Raw genomic sequence first — 26522 nt, forward strand, 5'->3', positions numbered from 1 at the left:
ATGGAAGTTGTAGAAAGTGAGAAAGGCTCTTATTGAACGGAAAATTCAGTTAATAAATCCTGTGATGCCATAGGATTGGAGAGAGAAGAAAACGGAACAACTTTTTTCTTCCCAGGATCAGTACTGAAATTAAATCTGTGGTCTTCTCTGTCACGCAACCAAGGACATCCAGTACTAAATTAAAATATTAGAAGAGTCTCATATTCCTCATATGAGGAGTAGACCCCACTCTGTGTTCCTATTTCAGATATTAACAGATAATGGTGTGTTAAACTTACTGTTTGCCTTGAAAGTTCCCTCATCATCAAATGAACTTTGTCACTGCTGGTCTGAAGTTAAGGTCAGAGGACAGCAGGGCAGAGATCTCTTTGCACCATTTGCCATTTAGTGCTACATATAACCAGTGCACTCATTAAAGTTAAATGCCAATCTCATGAAAATTCCATTGTCCAAGTCCTACAGCCATGGAGACTAACGCAATTTTTGCCTAAATGAGATAATTTAGCCATTAATCAGTCCAAGCTAGGCAAAATGTATACCATGTAACACAGAGGGGTGCAAAACTGTCTCTCTCTGTAGCAAGGTGCAGTGCCAGTGAGGAAGGCTTAGAGAAAGGATTATCAGCCTAGGGTATAGTATTTGCAAGCTAGCAAAGTCTAATTTATGGGCTAACAAGTGTGCGGAGAGACCTTGAAATAGGGAAGCAATACAAACTACTCAGACTAAGACCCAGTGGGCAAAGGTGGCCAAATAATGGCAAGAAATTAAATAGGCTTAATATACTACTGGGCTTTCACAGATGAGTGCCATTAGCTCACATAATTTCATTTTCTAAAAGATCAATTACAAATTGAATAGATTGTGGCTTTCATTCTTTGGCTTCTAGAGTTAAAAGAACCTCCAACCTAGTGAGGGCAACTTGGAATTTATATAAGAAACAAATAAAAAATGCCATTATTATTATTTCTTACAAATCTCATAATTTCTTGAGACTTGTGGCATTTAATTTCGGAGTCAGTTGCATGGTAAAGCTTGATTCATGAAGGCAGGGGTACAAACCTGCTATCAACTGCATTGAAAAAAGCCTGAACACCATAGCAGCGTGAATCTATTGCTTGTTCAATCTACACATTGGAGTAGGAAACGTATATTCCAACATAACCAAAGAAAATCTGAAATTTTACATTCCAATTTTCTCCACTTACACTGAAAAAAATAACTTTGAAGTATATAGTGAACTAGTGTCAGGCAAAACAGTGCAGCACTTGCTCCTCATAAAGAGGAGGTTTCCAGACACGGAAAAATTTGGCTGCTACATTCACATCCTTATTACTATAATGTTTTTTCTGACATCTGCTGCCCTATAATCAGTGCTTGGATGCTAATAATGACATGGGATAAGATACTGTACATCTAACCAGTGCTTCAGCAAACCAAAGAAAAAGACTGAGTCAGAAGCAAAAGAAAGAATTCAATATCAAACATGGAATGGAAGTTCGGCTTCTCAGGTGTCCCCATTACTTGATACATTTGCAACATGCAGTAAAATAAATACATAAATAAATAAACAGACAGATATATCAAATAAGGTACTACCAAAAATAAATTCCTAAATCACAATTGTATTTCAAACAATTGCTGCAACACATGCCTTTTCTGAGAGTCCTGAGGGCAGAAGTGCTCCTAGAGCTACCAGAGCTTCTCTTCATATGACGCAGAAACATATGCAATCGGTGTTGATGGCGCAGGGTAAAAGGTCCCATAGCCATCCTTGCCCTTCTTCCTAAAGTTTTCGGACAGAGGTCTTTATTTCTGTGTGGAAATGCACAGGCAACATAAATACCAGCTTGCTTGAATGCTAGAGCCCAAACAACACAGTTGTGATTTCACTCCCCCTGTGATCTCAACCAGGGTGGAGGCTTCCTTGCTATAGAAATCATCCAAATATATTAAAAATTCTCACCACCCTCGAAGACAAAAGGCATAAAGAAAGAATCACTGTTCTCAAAACTGCTGGAAACTAGGCACAGAAATTGATTTTCAGTTAGGACTTTTCACACAGACATTACCTGAAAGGATGGGATTGAAACTCAATCTCCTGAAAACTGGTTTGGGGACTGTTCTACAACTGTAGAATGAAATTATATGTTGCAGTCTTCATTACTTGAAGTCTTCAAGTCAGATTTTGTTTAACATACACTTATACTCAGGCCTTAATACAACATTGAAGTTGCAAACTCCCATGGAACCATAGGAATTGACACCGTACTTAGCTGCTCACCACAGAGCTTACGAGGATTGTTTGATGATGGGTAGATGCTTCTGACACACAGATATTCCTGAATCTGTCTTGAATTTTTAAACTAGCCTGTACAGCCCTGTTATCCCTTGGATACTCTGAAGAAAGATGTTAGACACTGGACAACTGAAGAGAGGTTTGTTGCTCTTTGTCCCCTGGAAGCAGATTTGCAAGACCAAAACAGGTTCCAAGAAGACAAAAGCAAGAGAACATAGTATCAGTACCTCCAACTGTATACTTACTTTGTTAGACTGACTCAAGCTTACCACACCAGCTACATTTGCTTGGTCTCTCTGAAACAGCTCTTCTGACCACCAGTTCTACCACTTCACCAAAATTCTCTTTGCTACTTTGAGCCTTTCTGGTTTCTTTTGCCTAAATGACATTTCAGAAAAGGGAGGAATGGTGCAGAGTGAAGAGCTGGGATCCTCTCACTATGTTTCCCATCTTCAAGGACAAATGTCCTTCTTCTTCTGTCAGTGGGTGCTGGGACACACACACAACTACCACCCCCACACACTCCCTTTTCTTTTTTTTTAAATATCCCTAGATGTTTCTTAATTATGTTAAATTTCTGGATTAGTTTTAAACTGCTTTTGCTAGTTAAAAGCCTAATACATAATGATAACATTTTATTAATTGTTATCCCACCAACTTTGTAACAACACATGCATTAGTCACATAACTGAACTTACTTCACCTTCAGGAGCCAACATGATCTAAACACGGTACTTGAGCATAACTTAATTACAGGATTAGGGAACGGGTTGTCTGGTGTGCATGACATGCCTGTATCCCTTCAGAATTCTTGAAGGGCTCAAACACAGCGCTATGATGTTTCATTTTCAATCCTCCGCTACACAGGGGCCACAGTGGTTTTAAAAACCAAATACCAGTCATCCTCTTGATATTTAAAATCATGCTGCAAGGTCTGGACAGACTGCAAAGCAGTACAGCAGGGTCACGTAAGTACCTATCACAGTACCATTACAGAAAAACCTGGAGTGAAATCTGTAGTTAAACAGTCATGCCGCGAAGGCTGTGCAGAAGCCAGCAGGTCAGACACACAACTGTGATAAGAAACCACTCTTGTTGGGACAGCCGGAGCAGAAACAGCAAAGTTACGATATAATCTGTGCCCATAGACAGCACTGCTGGTGACACTGCATAAGAAGCTGTGGCATTCGTTTTAGAGTCTAGCATGCATGATTTAAGTGTCTCTTCAGATCATGGCAGAAAGGAAATTTCAAGGCCAGAACATTGCAAAAAAATCGGATTCCCTATGAACATTTCTACTTCTCTTTTATCTCCAACCACAGACTTTGGGCAACACCCTTCCCTTGCACTGCTCCTGCAGGTGCTTATCTGTGGAAGATTGACTGAGCGGTGTTGGAGGGCCCACTCATCACCTCCCCAGATGGACAAAACACTTTTCTCCACAGTATTGCACAACCGGACCTGAAAGGAGCAGTTTAAGTTATAGAGCGGTTATACTGGAGTTAGGACTCCAGCACCCTGTAGCCTCGTGCATCCACTGTATATTGTTTCATAAACTTTAGGTATGCAATGAAGATCTCTTTGACTTTGAAAGGGAAGCACATTTAGAACCTCACTGCTTTATTGGTTACTGATCTTTGTATTTACAGCATTAATTTATTCATGGCCAATATATAACTGTTTGTTCTTTACCTCAAATATCTCCCCTTCTCTGATTTTTCTCCCTAAATATGTTTATAGAAAGCTATTACATCTTCTTCCAGACTTTATTTTGTGACACTAAAGAAATTTATCCTGACTCACAGAGAATAAATTGTCCCTTTTCATTGCAAATACGCTCCCTCTGCACCTGTTGCAATTTGAATGAGTTTTTATTGCAAATCAATGATCAGAACTTTATGCAATATTTTATGCTCAGTTATATCAGCGTACTTCTCACTGCTGAAAAAAGCTGGTTCTCATACCTTTTAGCAGTACTGTCACACCTTTTTAAGGTCCAGTCTTTGTGCAGTATAGGAGGCATATGAAAGGTTTTTCTCAGCTTAGAAGCAGAAAATTTTGCTATCCAAATGTGTGAATTTTAACTTTGTATTGTTTCATGCCTTTTTCATACTCCATCATCTCCTAACTACTTTTTACATTATTTTCTAGTTCTCCTCTGACACAAATTAAAAGGTATCAATCAGTACAACAGTAGAACTTACTGGCATACGTCCACTTTTTATGACAAATCTATTATGGAAATACTAAAAAAGACCAGTCCCAAAGCCAATTTATGAGATTTTCTATTTGCTTGGAGGTAAGCGTCTTCTGTTTTCTCTTTCATAGAGTTTTGTCATGTCCATTACAATTCTTCTGTTAGTATGTGTACTAGTTTCTCCAGCTAACAACTTCCATGTGATACTATACCGAATGCCTTTGGGAAGAAAACTAAAGTAAGACCTACCAGCAACCCCTTTCTCTAAAGAGAAAATAATAATCTTACTTTTCTCGAAAAGTCCATCACCTAGATCTTAATTTAAAAAAAAAGGTAAATTATTATGTCAGTAGATAATTGCAATTTTAAAATATTTTTTTCAAAGTGTGTTCTAAAGCCTGAGTATAATTGCCTGCATCACTGTTTTTCTCATTCCAAAAAATAAGATATATGACAAAATATCATTTATTATCATATAAAAAATTATTCTTTTTTCCTAGAGAAACACTGAAAATGAAAGGGTGAAACAGTGAAAGCTTCTTTGTTTTTTGAGTTAATACATTTACCCAATTTAGTAATGTCTTAAGGAAAAAAAAAAAAAGAAAGAAAAAGGGAAGAAAAAACATGTTCCTTACAAAACCGTCTGCAAAACAAACACACACACACATGCCCTTAAAATACAGATGGAGCCTGGAGTGATATTCCATTGAGAATGTTTTTGATTTTTATTATCATTATGACGTGAAGAAGGCAGGGAATTTCTTTGCTAAAACTCTTGGACAAAGTTATGAGTTCTTTTTGAGTATCTGGGTTTAAAAAGGCTTCTCTTTCAACAAAGCACTTTGTATAATTTGCTTCAGAATCTGTGGGCCTGCTGAGTTCCTTCTTTATTCATGTTTCACTAGACCTATAATTAAACACTCTTCAAAAATGCATCACTTTGGGTGTCCTAACGAAGAATACTGAGGAACTGGCAATAGTTTGCTAAGGGAGAGCAAAAGCTGCTTCACTGCTTACGACTATTTCTTGCAAGATTCATTCTCTTCAGCAGATGGAGGGCTGCAGTAAAAAATGGATACTCAGGGCTGGAGAGGTCATAAAACTCTCAAGAGCAGGAAATTACATAGGCATATCTGCCAATGTGGTCTATTTATGAAAACTCATTAGGCGTTCCCAGTGTCTTCTGTTCCTGTTTCCCCAAATAAGAGAACTGTATTTTAAGAGCAGTAAATGCAAATAATTTTGTTTTAATTTAAAGCTTATTCTTGCTATTTGCTTTTATTTGCTAAGCATATAACTCATGCCAAATAAAATGTATCCACCTGCTACAGTGAAACCAATTAGATGATAAGCCATCAGGGGATTTTCTCCCTTGAAACTTGATCCTGCAGCCCATGGAGAGTTCTGACGCAGTAAATACCTACTACAGCATTGATACCGCATGATTTGGCTTTTGTTTCAACACGAGTTTTAGCCCCCGGTTCTAACAACCTTTGAAGGCCCTGCGTTATTACGCCATAGCCATAAGTCTCGGGGAGAAGAAGTCACCCGCCGCTCAAGAGCTGTGACACATGTCAGCTGACTGGACTGCACTGTGGACACTTCTTCCTTCTGGGACAGAGAGCTCCAAGAGCCTCATGCACTTTCCTTCCCCTTGCGCTCTAGCCAGCCACTGTGAGCTGCTGGACCCGGGCTGCTGCATCACGGAGAGCTATAAACCTTAACAGGCACATTGTAACTGGACCCACTGGGACTTTTGCCAGAGAAAGGAAAGCAAATTGAGACTGACATCCGTAAGTATAGTGGTGTAAAATGATCATCAACATGAGAAGTTGCTTGTATAAGGACTAGAAAAAAAAGGTGATCAGAAGAACCCTGATATCCTCGGCACTGTATTTGAATGCACCATGAGTTGCTATTAGAAACAGTACAAGGTCCTAACAGAAGTGAAAAGTTGAAAAGTAAAAGCAAACTTCGGGAAAAGATAATTACTAGATGCTCTTTGCAGTCCTCTATTGATTTAGCACTTTGATTTGTGCTGTGTATAAAAAAGATGATAAAATACCGAAAACAGTAATTAAGCTAGGTTAAAGAGAGTTGTGGTTTCCTGAATACATCACATTGTTTGTATCAATTAATGAAAGCAAAACTTGGAATGGAATACACTCTTTGAACAGTAAAAGGAAGGTTACTGGTACTGCTGGGAAGTAAATACACCAAGTGTTCAAAATAACATCCTTATTACAGAGACCGTGGAAACCAATGCATAAATAGGCAAATAAAGAATGAAAAAAAAATAAATTACTGTATAACTGATAAGAGGCCTTGTCTTTAAATATGTCTATATATACACACAAGCATCTATACATGTATCTACACAACTGCAATTGGGCACCAGTCAAAACAGGTTCATAAATATTATCAACATACAAATCCAAGATGTCTCACAGCTCCTTCTAAATATTTCTAATTTATTTTGCATTCTTCCAACACAGTTGTGACACTATACATTTCCTTAAATAATATCAGGAAACAAAGACAACCAGGATCATAAGACCTGGCAGCCTCTTGTACATACAACCCAGTGCTTCCTAGACCAGCAGCTTCCCCCAGGCCACTTAGAGCTGCAGCGCTAGCTCTTCAGGAATCAACGGGAAATGTTGTTCAAGAAACATGAATACCCTGTGATTACATGAGAATACTGATCAGAAGTCGACGTGTCTCAAGACTGACTATTATCTTTTCTATCTATTTTGGTTTCAAGGACTAAATGGATGGAATTCAATTTGATCCCAAGCGAAAGGCTTACTAAACTGCAAAACCTCCACATTACCTGATATTATTAAAAGTGAATATAAAATAAACTGCCCAAACTAAATGTAAAATATAACCTTGTATACTGCACATCTAGAAGTGCTTAAGGAGATTTTGGGCATTTAGCTCCCACTGATGTCAGTGCTAAACACCCAAGATCAAGAACTTAGGAAACTGTACAGTAAGTCACAGAACTGCATTGGTGTACCTGTAAGTTAATTTCATCTTATTACCCAAATTCTGGTATTTTCAGGTTTGCTGAGAAGGTTCCAGATGTAGTGTGGTTGTTCTAAAGCCAGACATTCCAAGCTAAATGGAGGCCATGTTTCATGGAAGTTAAGCAAAGGATTAGAAAACTTTTAATATATTTTTTCCAATAAATCTGCCCTAAATATTCAGACAACTGTATATCTTTCAGAATTGAGGCAATAATTTTACTTGATGACTTGATTAAATTTCCAAACCAGATAATTGTTCTTTAGAGAAAAGAAAAACATCCAGCTGATGCATTTAATTTATAGTAGACCTTAAAATAAATCATACAGGTCATTAATTTTATATTGCAGAAGGCCTATAAATTAGATTAAATGCTCAGTTGCATATATTGCACAAGAAAATTAACAGTTCACATTTGGCTGCCTTTTCTTGGTCATCACTTCTTTGGGAACAACACTTCAGCAACACAGCAACACAGCATGTCTTTTTCAAAGTAAACTGAGCTGATGAATGATTGATTTATTTATTTATTTATAGGCTACACATTACACAACCTTCAAATGAAGCAAAGAATCAAAAAAGCTGTTGTGCTGGTCTCCACATTGTAAAGAATATGGGCTTCTTCTAGCACCAGAGCTTAAATTCTACTGCTTAAAATCTCTGCTGGTGGTAGGTCCCAAAGCCAAGCTCAGTCACATACCAAGTCAGATTTTTGCTACCTGTGAATATGTAGTGTAATTTAGTGAAAGACCAGGTTTATTTAAGTGTAAGCGAGAAGAAATATGAGGGAGTCACATACTTTTTGTTTTGTCCTTGCATACTGAGGCAGAGGAACTCATGTTCTTAGGGAAATGCATCTGAAGGGAGCATTTGGAAAAACGTCTTAGTAATGTAAATGTCCTTGGGCTATGGCATTCCTCCAGATTGGTCCTCTTCTAAGGATATTTCTAGGGCCTTCATTATCTCCTTCACACAGAGGCAAGAGATGATGAGTGTAAGCCTAGACCCACCTAGGCCTCTGCTTCTCTTTACAAACTTTTGCTCCAGGACAGTGCAGATCTCTGCCAATTCCTTTGGCCTCACATAACTGCCACTTGTACTTGTTACCCATAGCATCAAAGGAGAAATCAAAAAGTAAGAAAATGAGAAAGAGGAGAACGGAACTGCAGGAAGGTTTTCAAAAATCTAAAATGGCAAATAAATACAATGCATAACTAAATAACTTTATACAGAGATGAAGGGTTTTGTTCATTTTTGGGGAGGATTTGGGGGTTTTCGTGGGGTTTTTTTGGGGGTGTTGTTTTTTGTTGTTGCTGTTGTTTTGTTTGTTTCTTGTTTTTTTTTATAGATGTGCATATTAGTATTACCATGGAAGCAAAACAGATTCCCTAATTACTTTAAGAGACTACAGCTCTACTCAGCAGTAAGCCTGAATGGCATCTTGCAGCAACAGAGAAAGGAAAAACCCAGTCTTGGATTGCCAAATATTTAAATGGAAGTTAAAGAGCTGTTGGCAGCATGGTGGAGTTCTGACAGAAGTTGTAAAGATGCTATTGGCTTGTGTTTTAGTCAGTAGTTCTTGTATATTCAATTTTGTCTGGAGCTTCATCACTATGAAATATACAGTGTCTGCTCTGAAGGTTAAACATGAAAACACAAATTAGAACTGTGAGATTTTTTTTCCTTGTGCCTACACCATTTGCTGTGTGTGATCTTGGCAAGTCATTCAATACTCCAGTGCTCCATTGGTAAAATGAAAATAAATAATAGCAGTTATGAGACACGGCAGTTTTGTGGCTAAATCCATCAGTCTTTACAAAGTACTTTAATATATGGTGATGATGAAACCTACAGAAAAGCTTATAAATAGTTATTTCAAAATTCAAAGCCATCCATTCTAAATCCACAAATACTAAGTAAAATATATTACAGCATAAATATCAAGAAGGATGGGAGGGAGAAAAAGCACATGACATGACTTTAAATCATGAAATGCACATGGGATTTCTCATGAGTTTGTGGAATGATGGTTATTATTCTTCAAATGTCATTTGGCTGGATAAATATGAACAGCAGGAATAGCTATAGTTCAATGAACTTCCTACTGATACCTTGGCAGGTGGTTATCAAAATCCCTGAGTAGGAGCAGAGGTGCCTTATTACTGATAAAAAGAGTACGTTGAGGGGGATGGGTACCCTGAAACAGAAGCATGTTTTAAGATTCCTGGGAAAGATGAAGACTGGAGCAATTTGCCTTGGCAAACAAAGATAAATGATCTACCATGTCAGTTAACAAGTTAAGGAAATACAGCCCACAACTGCAGAGGGATGCGCAGTGAAAGCAGAACACATTTACATTCAGCATCCCATTTATAATGAAGCCATTATTTTTTGGTTATATCTTAGTGCTTTCTGCTGTGATTTGCAGCACCACAATGATGGTCAAAGGATACTCTGTCAAGCTACAAGTTAAACCACTATTGCCACAGTACAGCTGTAAATATACAGAAAATTACCATGGGCCCAAACAGACAGCCTGTACTTATCTTTATCATCACTATTCATTTTTTTCCTCTTTCCCCTCAGAAATGCATGTTTATAGGAGTGTATAAACAACAGGATCCTTGAAGAAGTACTACAGAGCAGAGGAGTCCCACTCTGCCTTCCTGTCCTGTCCTCCCCCCATGCTGTGCTGCCTTACCAAAACAGGTGCTCAGGCATGAAAAAGCAGCATTGCTCCTGAATGCCTAGAAGCATAGCCCAGCACAGATCTGGACAAAAAGTCTTTTCATTCCTCAGATATTTTTTACAAGGCAGCCATTGATAAGAGCAGTCACCTGGCAGGGAGATACAGGTTAGGAACCTTTCTTTTCCAGTTTACCTGTCCTATATAATTAAGAAGTTTCTGACATTCCTTAAACTGTGCAACAGACAGTTCCTCCTTTTGCTGATTTTCAGGGGTACAAAATCAGAGAAAGTATATTTTAATTTTTTTTACTTCTTTTTAAAGATTGAAAAAGAAACTGAATTAGAATAGAAAAAGCAGTATTTTCCCATAAAAGGACACTGCTTCCCTACAGAGCTTCTGAGTATATCCTTTCCTATCTCCGCTCTCTGGCTCCCTACAGATTTAAATTAAGGGAGCAGAATATTGGTCCTCAAAGTAACCTGTTTTTTTTAATCCACATGGATGCTTTGATCTCTTTCCTCTAGACTTCCAGGCTGAACAGCTCCACAGAATTAATATGGCTGCTGAAACATATAAAGTGAACTGAATCAGGCCTTTCATTCCTGCCCAGCAACCGTTCTGACAGCTCTCACAGTCAACCCATAGACTGTAGTCTGCTTGCTCCTCTTCTTCCCATTTCAAGAGCCTCAAGCATTTTGAACGCCAATGGATTTCCTTTACCCTTACAATTAGGCAAATTACATCATTGTAAGTAGATAATACAAATATAAACATCAGGAATTAAACGGGCAACCAGAACCTTTCATCCTCCAAATCCCAAATACCCACAGAGTATAATGAACAGCTTTGGGAAATGCAGTACATTTTCAGTACCAAGGTAGAAATCACTCCCATTGATCATCTTCCTGGAAATGTACAAGCCACGCTTACTACCCATGGGAAAGTGGTTATCTAGCTGCACCGTGACCAAAGATCCCACACTGCAATATTTCACATACACTAAGGGTTGTTGAGCACAGTGCAGAATTAGAGGGAAGGCTTTGTGGCCTAAAGACTCTTTTCAAATTGGCCCAAACTGCTCTTATAGGAGTAAACTGTGGCTGTCTTAAAGCATGTGGGGGTAGAATTTAACCTCTTTTATCCTAAATTTAATTCTAGATATGAAAGGCCCTATAAAGATTTTCGCAACACCTACCAGTGTGTTCTAGCACAAGTCACTCTGGCAAAGACTTTACATGTGCACTTCTCTTCAAGCACACATTTCAGTCGCATTCATGGAAGCTGCAAAGTGCTGCCCAAACTGAGATTTGCAAGGGTAACAACTGTTCTTTTTAAAATTAATTTACATCTCTTCCCTCTTTGCCTTCTACTTTATTGAAAACCTCAAAATGGATTTGAATTCTACATAAAAGTAAACAAAAAAAATCAACAACACCCCCCCCCCCCAAAAAAAAACACAAACCCAACCTTCTCTAGATCTCCAAAAAATAGATCATTGGAAAAAGAAGGACAACTAGCTGGCTATACAACTGTACCAGCACCAGTCTCAAAGACTCTCAGATAATTAGAGAGATTAAGTTAAAACTGCAGTGGATTTATGATGAACAATAAAACATGACTGTGTCAGTGCAAGACATAACCAAACACTGGACAATCTCCCTGGCCACAGAGTTTTTAAATTTCAGTGGGAACGCTGGCTTCATATGCACCCCCACTAAGTTCTGCCATAAAACAGCAGAACAGAGATAAAATAATGAAATTCAAATATAGGCATGGGAGGGTGAAGGCTAAAGCTAAAAGAATTGCTTTTATTTTACAGCCTACACTAAATACAGCGAACTTCTGCAAATATAGCTGGACATAACTTCCTATCCTGAAGACTCGCCTTCAGATTATTATTATGCCTGTCTGGGGGAAAAAATGTGATTCATTAACACCTCTGGGTCATCCCTTGAAGCCAACAGCAATTGTGTTTGTGTAAAGAGCAGAACAATAAACTGCAATTTTGCATTCAAGAAGCAGCATGCAATAAGTGTTCACACTTAAATTTGATGTGATCTGTGTGGGCTTATTGCCTCTCAAGCTCAGGCCACGTTTCAGTCCCTTAGAGACAGATGTAAGATAAAATCTAAGTGAATATTTAGTTCGTGCATCTCCTAAATGTGTCTTGCACATCATAAAAAAAAAAAATTAATAATCCCAGCACGGCACCCAGTTCTTAAAGGGGAATGCAACATGCCTGCATCAGAGGATACATTACTCTCTCCAGTCCTGTGCGCTTGTCCACTGCAACAGGAGGAGGTGGCAGTCAGTCTTTACTGCAGGCTGAACAATCCTGCTCTCTAGAAACTTTTTCAGGATCTGCAACAATGCTGAAAAAATACTGCAGCGGTTGCAAATGACCTGGGCATTTTGGGCCAACTTAATTCCAAGGTCAAAGATCAGAGAAAAATGTTAAATGTCTACATTTTTTTCAGTCCACCCATCTGCAAGACATCACTTGCATACATTGCTACTGTTAAACATTTAAGCACAATTCTATATAAGGGAATTTTTCCATAACTGGAGGCTAGGGATGCAACCCCAAATATTCCAAAGCACAAAGCCTGGTTTTGTTTTGTTGTTGTTAGTTTCTTGTATTGTTTTGTTTGGTGTGCATGTGTCCCCGATAGCTTTATTAGTCTGGAAAATATAATTTAAATTTCTCTTTAAAGTACATGGGGGGGGGGACGGGGACGGGACGACACGACACGACACGACTTGTATACTTTGGAAGCCTAGAATAATAGCTTCTTAAAATCCAGCTTTTAAAACTTATCACTATTACTGCAGAATGAATGAAAAACACCATTGGTGATAAAACAGCAGACACTGAAAAGTACTGATTGTATTAGAAGATCTATCAGTTCTGTTTTCTGCCAGATACTTACTCTACAGGAAACTTCAGCATGATTTATAGCATCAGAGGCACAGCACTGTACGTGGACTTTGTATAAATACATGTGTTATACAGCATTTGTCAATAATCTTTCTGCTGAAAAATTCATGAAGATACACTCCCAGAAAAGGCTGCTATCATATATGTGCAATGCTCATTTTCTGAGGATGAATTCTTCGACTGTTTAAAAAGTTTAAGTCAGCAATGCTGCAAACTGATTGCTTTGGAATCTTTCTTCTGACTAGTAATTACTGAATCTGGATTGTTATCTCAAAGTCTAATTACAGGAAAAATAATTTTGCAGTTTGTGAAACACCATCGTTCTCATCTCTCCAAGAACTCAACGGCAAAACCAAAGATTTGGACATAATGCTTCCACACTGTCAAAGTTCCAACCAGCAGAAATCTGACCCAGTATTTGTCTATCCTTCAGACACACTTGTGTTTAGAAAAGAAGCTTACATTACACTATAAAATGTGGCAGTTTGGGATCTGCTGTATAAACAGCTGACGGACAAAGCCTGAGCAAGGAGAGGAACACCAGAAACAGGCAAAATCTACAGAACTCCCAAACTAAGCTGTTGTCTCTACGCTAATCAGAACATTTGGTCAACTTTAATCTGGATTTTTCTTCCAGACAGACGCAGGTTATTTGCTCAGAGATCTGACTAGGATTTAAAAGCTTAGATCAGGGAATTCAAGGATGAGAATGCAGAGAGAAATTACAGCCCTAAATTTGGTGAAGCAAGGGGAAACTTGAAAGATAACTGGGTTACTGCAGAAAAAAGGAACTCATACACTCTGAGACACAAACAATGCATTTTTAACTTTGCCAAGGTAGTCACTTTTTCAAAACCACTTTCCTATTTGTAAAACTACTTCTACAAGGTCTTCCAACAGTGAGTAATGATGAATGTAAAGCACACAGCTATGATGACTATGGGAGTAATTGAGAAAGCTGTAAGACAAGTGTGGCCTGCAAACAGCAGTGGAGAAATGGAGCACACAAATTGCCTGCTGACAAGTCATGGGAATCAGAAGTCTGGGTTTGAACCACAGAAAATACCTAAACGAGGTTATGAACACAAGCTGGATTCAAGCCTGCAGTACAACACAATGTTGAAGGACAAAAATTTGTCCAAGGAGCTGAAATAACACAAATTCATATCCAGGAAACAACACTCCCCCCCACACACCCCATAACCCCCACCCCTAAACCCACAAGTAAGCACAAAGTTTGACCCGGGTATGGCAGAACTGCCAATCCTCAGGCATCTCAGCTGAGGCAGAGTAAAAACATGCCTCCTTACTTAACTGCTTTTCAGCATGTATACATGGCTAGCTCAAGAGGCTGACAAAAGATAACGGTCATTCCTTTTTCTCCATGCAAACTAACAAGTTTACTACAGGAAGAGCCATTCTGCAGGTCATTTATGCTATTCCAGAAAATGGCTCTGAAATTAAACAAAACCAGTGTTAACAACTCTGTACAAAATATCCATGTAATCGTGCATGAAACCAAACAGAGTCTGAAAGAGCCAAGTATATTAGGTCAAAAAAAAACCCAGAAAAATGGGCTAAGCAAAAACACATGAAGAAAGACAAGCTTCTGAACAAGGCATGCTAAAATTAAAAACTCTTCACTATCATAGAAAGTTAAAACTACTGTCAATGCCCTTGCCTTCTGTGGCACAGAATACTTGGGGCTGCTGCTATTTTACCACATGCCTGAAGACTGTTATGGGGAAGAGCATTACTGATAGCCCTCAGTGCAGGGGGGCATGCGAAACAGACATTCACAACACAACTCCTCATCCCAGGGAAAGACTTCATGACCTAGGTAGTCCCTTCTAGTTATGTGGCCCTAGGAAAGAAATTGTTAATACTACTTACTACAATCATTATTATTTTATTGGTGCATTGGAAAGATGGAAATGCCTCCAACAGCTTGCAGCATTAGAAGTGAAATGAGAAGGAAGTTTGGGAAGGGTAAATACATTAGCCCTAACAAAACTGGAAGGAATTTTGGTTTTGCTTAGCTTGATATTTAATAGGGGAATGACCCCTTCGGTTTTCTGTGGTTGAATGCAAACATAAAAAGCTGTGTGCTTCCACAGTGTACAACTATACATTTCAATTATTAAGTCTTGGATAATAAATTTAAAAGCATTGCATTACATATATTTTATTCATAAAAACTGTTTTTAAAGAAAATGAATGACAGATGTAATAAAAAGTAAATGGAAACCAGGGCTGATGATAATCTATAATGGTGATTCACCCTATCAATTTTCTTTGTTTTGAGACTCCAACTTAGATCAGTATATGTTTAAATAAGAACCAGTAATAAAGTGTGTTGATATTGAGGTCAGGTTTCTGCAATACACCAAATGGTAAGCTTCTAGTCCATAAATGCCTTCACTGCAAATAAACCATAAATCTATTATCTTTACAGCAGCTGCAATCTGGAAAATGTGCTCTCTTTTAATTTAGCTGCTTTATGAATATCATATTAACCAAGAAGCAACCTGAATGAGAAATATGCTATGAAGTAAAAAAAAATAAAAATAAATCCTAACTGGATGATCAAGACAACTTTTTCTGAGCTATTCCCATCTTCCCTGTCATCAAATAAAAGGTTTCTACAAGAAAATAAAAAGTTCAGTTTTATAGGGCTTATAGTATGTAGCCAAATTCTCAACAACCATGAGTCTCAATTCAAGATGACTAGAAAGTTAACTTCCGACCTTGTCAAAATCTTGATCTTGTTCTAATTAAAAGTAAATAGTCAATGTTTTCTGTAGATTATGAAATGAAAAGTATGTACATATACACACACATAAACTCCAAAACAAAGTGCTCTTAAATTATGCTTATATATCCTAATACAATAATTTTAATCTAAAAGTCAAAATGAAAAATTTGAAAGGAGACATTTTATCATTATCAAAATAAGAAACTCAAAATGACTTGTTTTGACACCTCCCAGTTGAAATATTTGACAAGAGCATGTCAACTTTGACATAATTTTCCAATTTCAACTAGTTGTTGCTTGGAACATTTTTTTGACTAAGCCTATAAAACACCTGGTAGTATTAAACAGAAGTCAGGTATTCTCCTCTTCCAGAGTTTTCATGTTGTTCTAAGAGCATTTATGATGCTCAGAGGTTTAAAAATACCACATTCATTCTCCTCATAATTTTATTTTCACCTCCTCTGCCTCTTCCAAAATGTTGTCTTTTCTGTCTATCTCTCTTGAATCTCACTTGACTAACAAGTGCATGTCTGATCCATCTGACCTAGAGCATGGCCACATGAACTACTGAAACAGTGCAAGTGAGGAGTAAACAATATCTAAAGCAGGCAGGGACTGCAATGAGGAGATGAAGGACAGGAGAGAAGGGAACTCTGAAACCTGTCCTGCCACAAAAGAATTCCTAACAGAGGGCCTTGGGTTTATATCCCAGGGTGGCTGAGGTTGAATTGCAAATACACACTGCCTGGCTTGAAAATTCAAAAGGAGAGCCACATACACCCACACAGGAAAGCAGAAACACGCAGCTGGAGAATATCATGGAGCAACTATAGCAATAAAGACTCATGCTGGCTCCCAATTCTCTATGGAGGCCAAGACAGCATTTTCCAATGGATTTTTAGTTTAACTGCTGACGCATAAAAGAAGAACCTGCATAGTGGTAACACTCCACTCTTTTAACACTTCACCCTTCAGAAAAAACTAAAGTTGCAATGGATGATACTTGCTTTTTACAATCACTCTAGCAACAACTCTTGTGAAGAGAAAAACTGTAATTATTCAGCCCAGATGCAGTATTGCCCATTTAATATTTGCAGGATTCACATTATGACGCTGGGGGGGGGTGGGGGGTGCATGGGGGGGGAGGTAAAGCTTGAACAGAAGAGAAAATTACATGTGACTCGAAGTCCTTATTACTGGACAAGTGTTGCATCTTATTCTGCTATTAAATGCAGGCGAAACTTCCAACAGAATCTCCCCTATTAACTACAGCAGTTAAGGAAAGCTGCAGTAAAAAATATAAATGGCATTGCATCCCTGTAACATAAACAGCCCTTTGACACAGTTCAATTACATCTATAAAGAAAAGGACCAGAGCTCCTAGCATCAACTGTGAAACAACATATACTTGAAACACTACCAGAGACAGGTTAAATGTAAAGGTTTATATGTTCCATTTGTGGAACTCTCCTTATTCAAGTCAAGGATTTTTCACTCAATAAAATGATATGGGATAAACGATGCTTGCCTCAAGTCCAAAAAAGTCACTATGAGAGTATCTTTTAAAAAAAGAAAAAAAATTATCTGCTTATAACGGAACCTAGGGAGTGTTCATATTAAAAGATAAAAGCTCTAAACCAAGTAGGAACAAAATCTGATTTTAAAAGCCTCATTTCTTGACATTAAAACTCTACCTAAAGCAGCATCTTAAATGCCTTTACCTTGTCTGCAGCCACAGAAAGTGTATGTTAAACTCACACTGAAGCCACATATATCATTGACAAATGAGAGACAGAGGCCTCAAGCTAAGAGAGCACTTGAATTCATGCTCATATTTTATCTAGCTGCAGAGCTCAAGGTGAACCCTTGTGTACACAGAATGATTCAAGATAGCTGGTTGAGACCTTGAAAGGTCACATTGTCCAGCCATTTGCTCCAAGGCAGGAACAGCTGCCTTTCTGAACAGATAGACATTTCAGACATATGTTTATCTAATCTGTTTCACTGATGAAGACTACTCAGAGAAAACCTACTCCCCTGCCTTAACATTTAGAAGCCTGCCTTGCTGCAATTTTGGTCATTAGTTGTTGTTGAGGACAAGTCTTTCCCTTCTTCTCCGTGAAAGCCGTTTTACACTCGTGAAGACTGTTACCATGTGATCTCTTAGTTTTATTTTCTCTAGCTGTGTTCTTTCCTCCTTTTTTCATATGTCAATTAGTCCACTTATTTCTTAAAACGTAGTGCTTGAAACTGAAGGGAATATTCCTGTTGGGATATAACCCTTGTCAGGTAGAGAAGATGCATGACTCTTGTGATGTCTTGCCTTGTAGCTATCTTCATATTAATCCTTACATTTCCTTTGATGTATCATCCCATCAAGATGTTAGCCACTTTTGAAACTGTGTTCAACCCAAGTGTCAAGCCTGACCATGAATCTGGCCTAAGAACCCACTCTATTTGCCCGTTTCAGAAGAGAAAAGGCTGGGCCAAATCCAACTTGAAAACACACTTCTATGCACTTGCCTTTTGGTCAAGGGAGATGAAAATGTTATATAAGCTCGTCCAAACCCAGAATTTACAAGGACATTTAGCACAACTGATTGCTCAGTGCTGCCAGCAAGGAGTGCTAATTGAAGCTATGTTTACTAGCTGGATGAGAAAAAAGAAAAGGAGGAAGCAGAGGAAGTGTTCCATGATGAGACACAGCATGCAGCACTCACAAGTACTACCACAGAGCGTCACTGAAACTGGGAATAAGAAAACTCCTTAACACCAGTGTAGCATTAAGAAGCAGATATTCCTTTATTGCAGCGCTGGACGCACGGGGGATCATTCCACCTAACATCCCTGTCGTATGCTGCATTCAGGCAATGTTTTACGTTCATTTGTCAGAAGCCACAAACAAAAACAAAACCAAACCCCACGTGCATTTAGCATGGCTTCTCTGCATATTTCTCCATAGAAAGTAATCTCCTGGGTTTTTCCAGTTCCTGCTGTGATTATGCAATTCTCCAGTTTGGTAAATATGACAGCTGCCAATTGCACCGCATTAACACTCCCAGCACAGCCCTCATCAAACCAAATAGATATAATTTCACACTGATGGCAAGCTTGCAACATTTCCTTGTACTGGATGAGAAATGCTCCCATCAAATTACCTTTTGTTCACTCTTTAGAGAGAGCCCCCAGCACACGCTTACATTAACTACCGACTTCTTAAATTGCTTTGGTATTCATTTTCCTTAGGAAGCATGAAACACACTGGGAATTCAAAATACACTCCCAACAGTTACCCAGCTGTGTTCTCAGTCTGAGACTGTGGCCTCAGTAAGTTTTGGAACTGGGGCTGCTACAGAGCTTTCTTTTTGCCGGTGCTTTCAAAGTTATGAGCAGAACTGTTCAGTACTTCAGACAGTCCAATGAAACCACAGTGACTTCTATGAAAAGCAGAGCCAAATTATGACTTCATTTTTATTTCTTTTGTTAAAGAAATTTTTATCTCCTTTGTGGAGAAAACCAGCAGGATTCAGCTCAGCATGTTTCTAGTGTGATAGCTGTCTTTAGCATAATACAAAGCAAAGCACCTTTCCAGGTATCACTGCACAGTAGTCCTGCAGGAAACACAAGCTTCAGGTCCAAACCTCCATCTCCTGAGGTCTGTGCAGGTGCAGGGACCTGCAGCACTGCCCCATCAAAAACGTGCCAAAAAGTCCTTAATAAAAATACAAAGTCCCCATAGGTCTGTGACTGTTTTCCCCAGTGGGTCAGTGATGTCTCACATCACCTGACATTACAAATTTCCTCATCCACCTCCTTCAAGGTCTCAGGAATCTCTTCCCCTACAGGAAACAGCCCTCCTGAACAGTACACATTTTTAGAGGATTCCAGTTATTGAGCAAGGCAGCAGATGTCCCAGCACTTTGCTCTAAATGGCCCGTATGTGTTGCTAATAAATTGTTGCCCAGAACAAAACAGCTTTTCAAACTATAAAGACCTTTCCCTCATTTTCTACATTTGTTTACAGTCTAGAGAGCTAGTTTCCCTGTGATTTATCAACTCCAAGTGAAGTGTCAGACAAAACCTAGTGTCCAAGTCAAGTGTTTGCTGGGTTTTAAGTGCCTGCGTGAAGATGTAAACTCTGAAAGGAATATTTACAGCCAAACGAAACCAGGTTTCCCCAAGGGATTTTTAAACCTTCAGTGAACTATGAGTATTGATCTTACCCTAAACTCGTGGAAATGAGTTTCTGTGAAACTGAATTTAATACCTAAGTCAACCTTATCATAATTTCCCCACTATTTACTAGCAGTATTTCAAACACCCTTTCAGAGGAAATGACAATGACGTAAAGCACAAAAAATAAAAGGAAGAACCAGGATGAAAGTTAAAAAAGGATGACTTCTTCAAAGGGAATTCTTAGTAAAATGCATTACGTAAATAGGACTTACTCTCAAATGTCACTGGGATTTTCTAACCCAAGTGTCTCCGTTTCCATATCACGTACAGGAAAAAAAATAGGTAATTTTGAATGCAACAAGAAAAAAAAAACCCAAACCTGACACACATGTTGTCTAATAATGTTATTTCTTTTGATGCTTGTAAGATAAAAGCTGGAGGTCCTAACACATAATGATGGAAGTTTGGTTTCAGCTGCCGTTGTTTTTTTTTAAAGAGAGTAAAGCTTAGGCAATACAAAAAGCGTGACGACTTCAGCAGTAGATAAGTGCTAGATAAACACTCCTTAATAGTAGTTTATCCTATAAACATAATTCTACCCCTCTCTGAACGCTGATACCTTGAGACAGCAGCAATACAGCCAATGTGAATTACACCAGGGGTTTGGAATATGCTTTGACAGAAGAAAAATTACAATAACAGCCTCCTAATTCTGACGAATGGTGCCTGCGAAAAAACGTGAGTAACATTCTCAAGGCTTCTTGTGACAACCCCGAACAAGCTGCGACCTTAAACACCTGGGAGCCTTAATTGTTGCGCGACCTTTCAAAAGGCCGTTTACCTCAGTTCACTAAACTCACGTCGTAAGCGGTTCGGTTGCTGTAAAGCACACAGGCCCGCAAAACTGATGTTTCAGCCCCCTCAGCCCCGGCTCCCGGCGTTCCAGGCAGCGCGGTGAGGCGCGGGCCGGGCGCAGGGCGAGAAGGGACCCCCCCCCGCGAGCCGCGGCGCCCTCTAGCGGGGGCAGCCCCGCCCCCGCAGCGCGGCCTCGCGCCCGGCCGCCCAGCCCCAGCCCTCACGGACACCCCGGGGCCGCCGGACGGGTCCCGGCACGCCTCGGGAACTGCTGGACTCGAGTGGATCCGACCTGATTTTACCCGGCAAAGTAAATTCTGAGGAGCTGGCAAAAAAATTGCCTGTGAAGTTTGGGGTTTTTTCCACCTCTGTTGGAATCGTGGCATATCCCTTTGGTAGCATCCGCGGAAATCCTCTCCTGGCTCCAGCTCTGTCAGGACACGCCAAATGTTCCCGTTCCTTGACATCGTCCATTCATTCAGTTCCCAAACGGTGTTTTGTTACTGAGTATTCGAAGAGTATGTTGAAACAGCCTCCCTTTAAGAATTCGCAGCTACTTCAAAGATGTATTTTTTACCTTTATTCTTTAAAGATTTTATCTGAGCTGACCTAAGGTATACAGTAAAACTTTGAAACATCACTCTTTGATTGTCAGAACCTGAAGTTGAATTTCCCTGGCTTTACACACAATTATCCTCTTCTTACTGATTAGACATAATCCCTTACTCCATTTTTTTCAGAGCAATATTAAAAAAAATAATGATGAAAACATGTTAAATACAACTCTGATTATGTTAATGACATTTAATTATTGCTTCCATAACACAGACTTTTTAACAGAGTGGGAAGGAAAAGGTGCCAAAGTTCTAAACATCTAGCTGTCAAAACTGACATCAGACTGTCCATCTTACTAGCTGATGAAGAAAATTGCTTGGTATATTTTCTTCAGAATCTGTTAAATATCAAAATACTATTTGCCTGATTACAAACTTGATACTTGATATCACATTCAGGAAGAGATGAGACATTAATAAATGATTTATGGATAAGGAAGCTGTTGGTATATCTTCGATTTAGGACCTCCTGGTGCAGACACTGATGACTACTACAACTCAACAACCTAAATCAGTGATGTGCCGTGATCATCTGCCCACCGATAAATTATATTTCATTTGGTCAGCACTAACATTTTCTTTTCAGGATACAATGGCTGGAAGATTAATAAACTTTGTGAGCTCAGTCTGCTGCCACACAACGTACTAATTTGCTCTTTCTAATCTCACCACCACACTTCATTTTTCCGTATAACTAATATTAACAACTACCAATGTTTGTTGCCTACAGCCCTGAGAGGAGCAACGCGAATTTTGCAGCAGTACCTAAAAAGTCTCCTCCTGTTTTTTCCCTTTGGCCCCAAGTGACACGTGAGCCCAGCAACCTGCTGAGCCACCTTGTCATTTAGCAATTCCCAAACTCAGCGGCAGGCCCTGCCTGGGAAAATCCCCCGCTCTGTCTCGGCACATCATCTCACCACATTTCAAAAAACTCCCCGGTCTCTCCTGTTCGGGTCAGTTACGCTGTGACCACAAAACTCTCCACATTTGTACCAAACCTTTTAGAAAAGGGAGAAGGGGCTGTTTTGTTGCGGCAGGGAAGCCAGTTGCCATGGTTCATCCAATAATAACCTGGCCGGTATTTGGAATACAAAGGCAACAGTTTTCAAAATACCTGTAAGCTAAAAGCTGCAGCAGCAAGGTCCCCCGAGACACAAACCCCACGGCTTTCCTCACCTGTCCCTTAAACACCTACCCGCAAACGCGCCAGGCTTTCCTTTGGCAACTTTCCCCCCCGCAGCACAGCAATGCCGGATTCAGAAGGCTTTAGTGATCAAAAGGGAACCCCACGCCGTGGGAAACGGTGGCCCGAGAGAAAGCACTACAGGTGCTGCGTGTCACGCGTTAACAGGTGTCCCCGAGCAGGACTGATAAGAGGACCCCAACACTGTCACATGCAAACCTGGTCAACAGCCAGCTGCTGGCTCGGAACGCGCGGGTCCCACGGCCCCGCGGGGCTCCTGCCGCTACCGCGCTCCCCCTCCCGCAGCGCGGTTTCCAGGGCAGGCTGCAAGCTGCCGGCTTCCGCGGGGAGGAGTGCCCGCTAGCTCTCCCAGGCGGGATCTGCAGGGAAACTTTGTCTCCCCTCGCACGGCTCGCAGCCGGGAGCGCAGCGGGGCCCCGCCGCGACCGAGGGGGCCGGGGGGGGGGGCTGCCGTGGCGCCCCGGCCCGCCGCGGCCTCGGGCTGCCGGGGGCTCCGTCCGTCCCTCCCTCCCTTCCCGGCGCCGCAGCGGAGCCCTCCGCCTCCGGGAGCCTCGTACGTGGCTGGGAATGAGGCTCCGGGGACCCCGCGAAGGGGCAGGGGAACAGCACCGGCTCCCGGTGATCCTGGGGAAGATGTATTGAAGGAGGAAAGTCCTGAACTGTCATTAAAATAAAAAATGAAGTAATGGAGAGCTCTTTCCGGAGAAGCCGGGGAGGGAAGGGCGAGAAGCCAGGACCGCGGCCACCCCGGGCCTCCCTCGGGAGCAGGGGGCGCCAAGCCCCAAACGGCGCTCGCCCTCCCCGGGTCCGCGGCCCATGGAGCGGCCGGCGGAGCCCACACCGCGCCGGTGCTGCGGGCAGGCGGCCCGGTCCCCCGACCGCGGCTCCCCCCCCCCCCGGCCCGGCCGCGCTGCCCCGAGCTCGGTGGCGCTGCCCGGGCCGGCCCCGCCCGGCAGGTACCGGCCTCGCTTACCGCGGCTCTGCCTCGCCGTCTCCCCGCCGGCGAGCTGGCAGCGCTCGCTCAGGCACTGGAAAAGTAATAGAAATCCAGCGGCTAGTTTGCTTCTCCGCAGCCTCGCCATAGCACGGAGCCTGCCGAGACAACTCTGCGGGGTGCGGGGTGCGCGCCGCTCGACGTCGGTGGTGGCAAAGTCCGGGGGTGGCGGCGGAGAGCGGCCCTAGCAGGCGCCGAGCCGCCCTGTCCTCGGACCAGCTCTCATATAGCGGGACGGCAGCGACGAGCCACCGGGGCCGAAGGCGCTGGACCGGTCTGGGGGGGGCGGTGAAGGAAGGGGGGCTCCGTCCCCGCAACTTGCACGGCCGCACCGCTCTCAGTCCAGCGGCATCCCCAGCGGCTGGGGAAAACAAGCCCAGCCTCGCCTGCGAAGTGCCAAACTCTTCCCTCTTCGCAGCCTGCTGATAGATTTTAGGAGAGCCACTGAGATCCTCCCTTCCTGGCTTGCCCCCACCCAGCTCCCTTCCCCCGCAGGGTGAGGCAGGGTGCCTTAGGGACGGAGCCTCCCCTCGGTACACCGCCAGCGACACAGCCCCTCCAGGGGAAACGAGCGGGGAAATCTTCCAGCCGGAGCCGGCGGGCCAGCCCCAGCCCGGGGGGAGCAGGACCCGGAGGGCGGGCGGATGCGCCGCGGGAGAGGATGTGCGGGCGGCGGGGAGGCAGGCGGAGACGAACAAGTTCTGCTTCTCTTTCGGGGCGGTTTCCGCGGCTGGTGCGGGGCCGAGGGCAGCCGCGGGAGGCAGGCGCTCCCCCGGCCCACAGCGCGCCCCCGCTGTCGCCGCCGCCCGCTGCGCAAGGGCGGGCGGGGGGCTCGCCTGGGGCCGGGTCCCGGCCGCTCCTCTCGCTCTGCCCCCCGCCCCCCTCCGCAGGAGCGGGGTGGGGCGCAGGCGCCGGGGCCGCAGGGTCTCTGCCGGCACTGCCGGCGGGGGAACGCTCCCGCAGCCGCGCTGCACTCCGCTGCTCGGCCACGGCAGCGAGCGCGCATGGGGGTCCCGGGGGGGCGCTGCCGCCCCGGGCGCCCGGCTGCAGCGCGGCTCGCCGCCCCGGCAACCCGCGGTGCGCGGCGGGAGGCCGCGGCCGGTGCTCGCCCCCTGCGCGGCCGCGGGGCGGCACGGTGCGTGCCTGGCGGGAGGAACGCGGGCAGCACGGAGAGCCCCGCGGGGGCCCGGCCAGAGCCCCCCCGCTCGGCGGGACGGGGAGAGCCCGGCCCACCCTCTCCCGATTATTCCAAAGTTGCTTTGTAAAGATGCGTCCGTTTCGCGGAGTGACAACTAAAGCACCCCCAAATCCCCCTGCCCTGCCTCCACCCCCCCCTTTTTCCTGTGCTTCCGGGAAAACCAGCCTCCCCTCGCACTCCCCCCCCCCCCCCCCTTTATTTTATTTTTTCTCTTTGCAAATCGAAGAGTTGTTTGTGTATACTCATCGTTTAAAAAGCGCGAGGGCCGGGGGCTCTCCCCTGCCAAAAAAAAAAAAAAAAAAAAAGTGATCTACGTGCTTAATGCAATGACCGCACCGTGCATAATCCCGTCTGCGAGCGGCGGCGCGGGCAGGCTGGCGGAGGGACGTCGGGCAAACCCAGGCCAGCCAAGGGGGCACCGGGCTGGCCGGTGGCTTTGTACCAGTTCAGCAAGCTGCAGCACTGGTAATTGGTTGAGCTCCACACAGGGAACCATGAATGCGCCAGCCTTTCAACCCTTGCTACAAAATAATTAAATTAATTATGATGACAATTAAATTAATCAAATAAATGGGTCTACAGAATGTCAAACATAGCAGATAACTAATACTTAATCACAAAGAACAACCAGTAAGGAGAGTGTCTTTTCCCATAATTTACTGCTGTTTCTGAGATTAAGAATTCATCAGCTCCATTGTAATTGTCTTGCTTTTTAATCTTTGATGTGCTTATGTGTAAATCAAAGCAGAACACCTGTGGTTTTAAGAAGTACATTTGAAATATAAGCAGAAATTTGCAAAATCTTTTCAACATGCATTCAAACATGATACTGGAGGACAATACCAGCAAGGTTTACACACTTATAGTGGGCCCTTCTAGTTCAACTTTCCTGCACATTCCCTTATACCAAAACAGGAACAAACAAAAAAAAAAAGCTCAAAAGAGCAGCCTGAGTATTGCTAAAAAAGAACTGCAGAAATTCTTTTCTAAGAGGGAATGATAATGAAAATCTTATGTTTCAGTAACAGCAGGAATGAAATCCTGGCCTTACTAAAATCTGTGAATCTGTGGCGATTTGGGCATTGTTATTACCCTGTATACCAGGTGATATGGATTATGCCACAGACTTCTGTGTGGATTTGGTCAAATTATTATTAATGCTGTTGCTGTTTCTCAAACAAAATGGGAGAATGAGGCTTCTTCATGCTTTTTGAATACCAGTTTTTCCCTTGACACTTGGTTGGATTGCCCAATCTTCCCTAAGTTTTGCTGGAGTTGCTGAGAGGGCTATTGAGCTTTTTGGCTTTTACTGGAAGGGGTAGAGAGGTAGACTTAAGGAAGGACTGCATCTTTCTCAGCTGTTTGTCAGCGGCACTGCTAGACAAGAATAAGAACAGTAAGATCTGAAGAACTCTCAAAATCATTTTTTTTAATCTGCTTTTGTAATTTTTAATCATAATAAGCATATTATAAAGTTATATTTTAAAATATGAAGGACTTGAATGATTTGAGAAAAAAAGTTTACATGTTGCTAAAATAACTCCTTCAAGCTCCCTATGTATAGTATAGAAAAGCC

General features: G+C 42.2%; 1 protein-coding gene across 1 annotated transcript in view; it reads right to left on the reverse strand.

Annotated features, from left to right (window-relative positions):
* The window catches only part of PLXDC2 (plexin domain containing 2), a 271594-nt gene extending 246913 nt beyond the window's left edge, over positions 1-24681 (reverse strand). Inside the window, exon 1 of the mRNA XM_037385483.1 lies at positions 23728-24681. Coding sequence (XP_037241380.1) covers positions 23728-23836 — 109 coding nt within the window. The 5' untranslated portion in view covers positions 23837-24681. The remainder of the gene's footprint in view (positions 1-23727) is intronic.
* Between the last annotated feature and the right edge of the window lie 1841 nt (positions 24682-26522).

This window comes from Falco rusticolus, chromosome 4 (genome assembly GCF_015220075.1).
Source record: "Falco rusticolus isolate bFalRus1 chromosome 4, bFalRus1.pri, whole genome shotgun sequence".
NCBI classification, from domain to species: domain Eukaryota; kingdom Metazoa; phylum Chordata; class Aves; order Falconiformes; family Falconidae; genus Falco; species Falco rusticolus.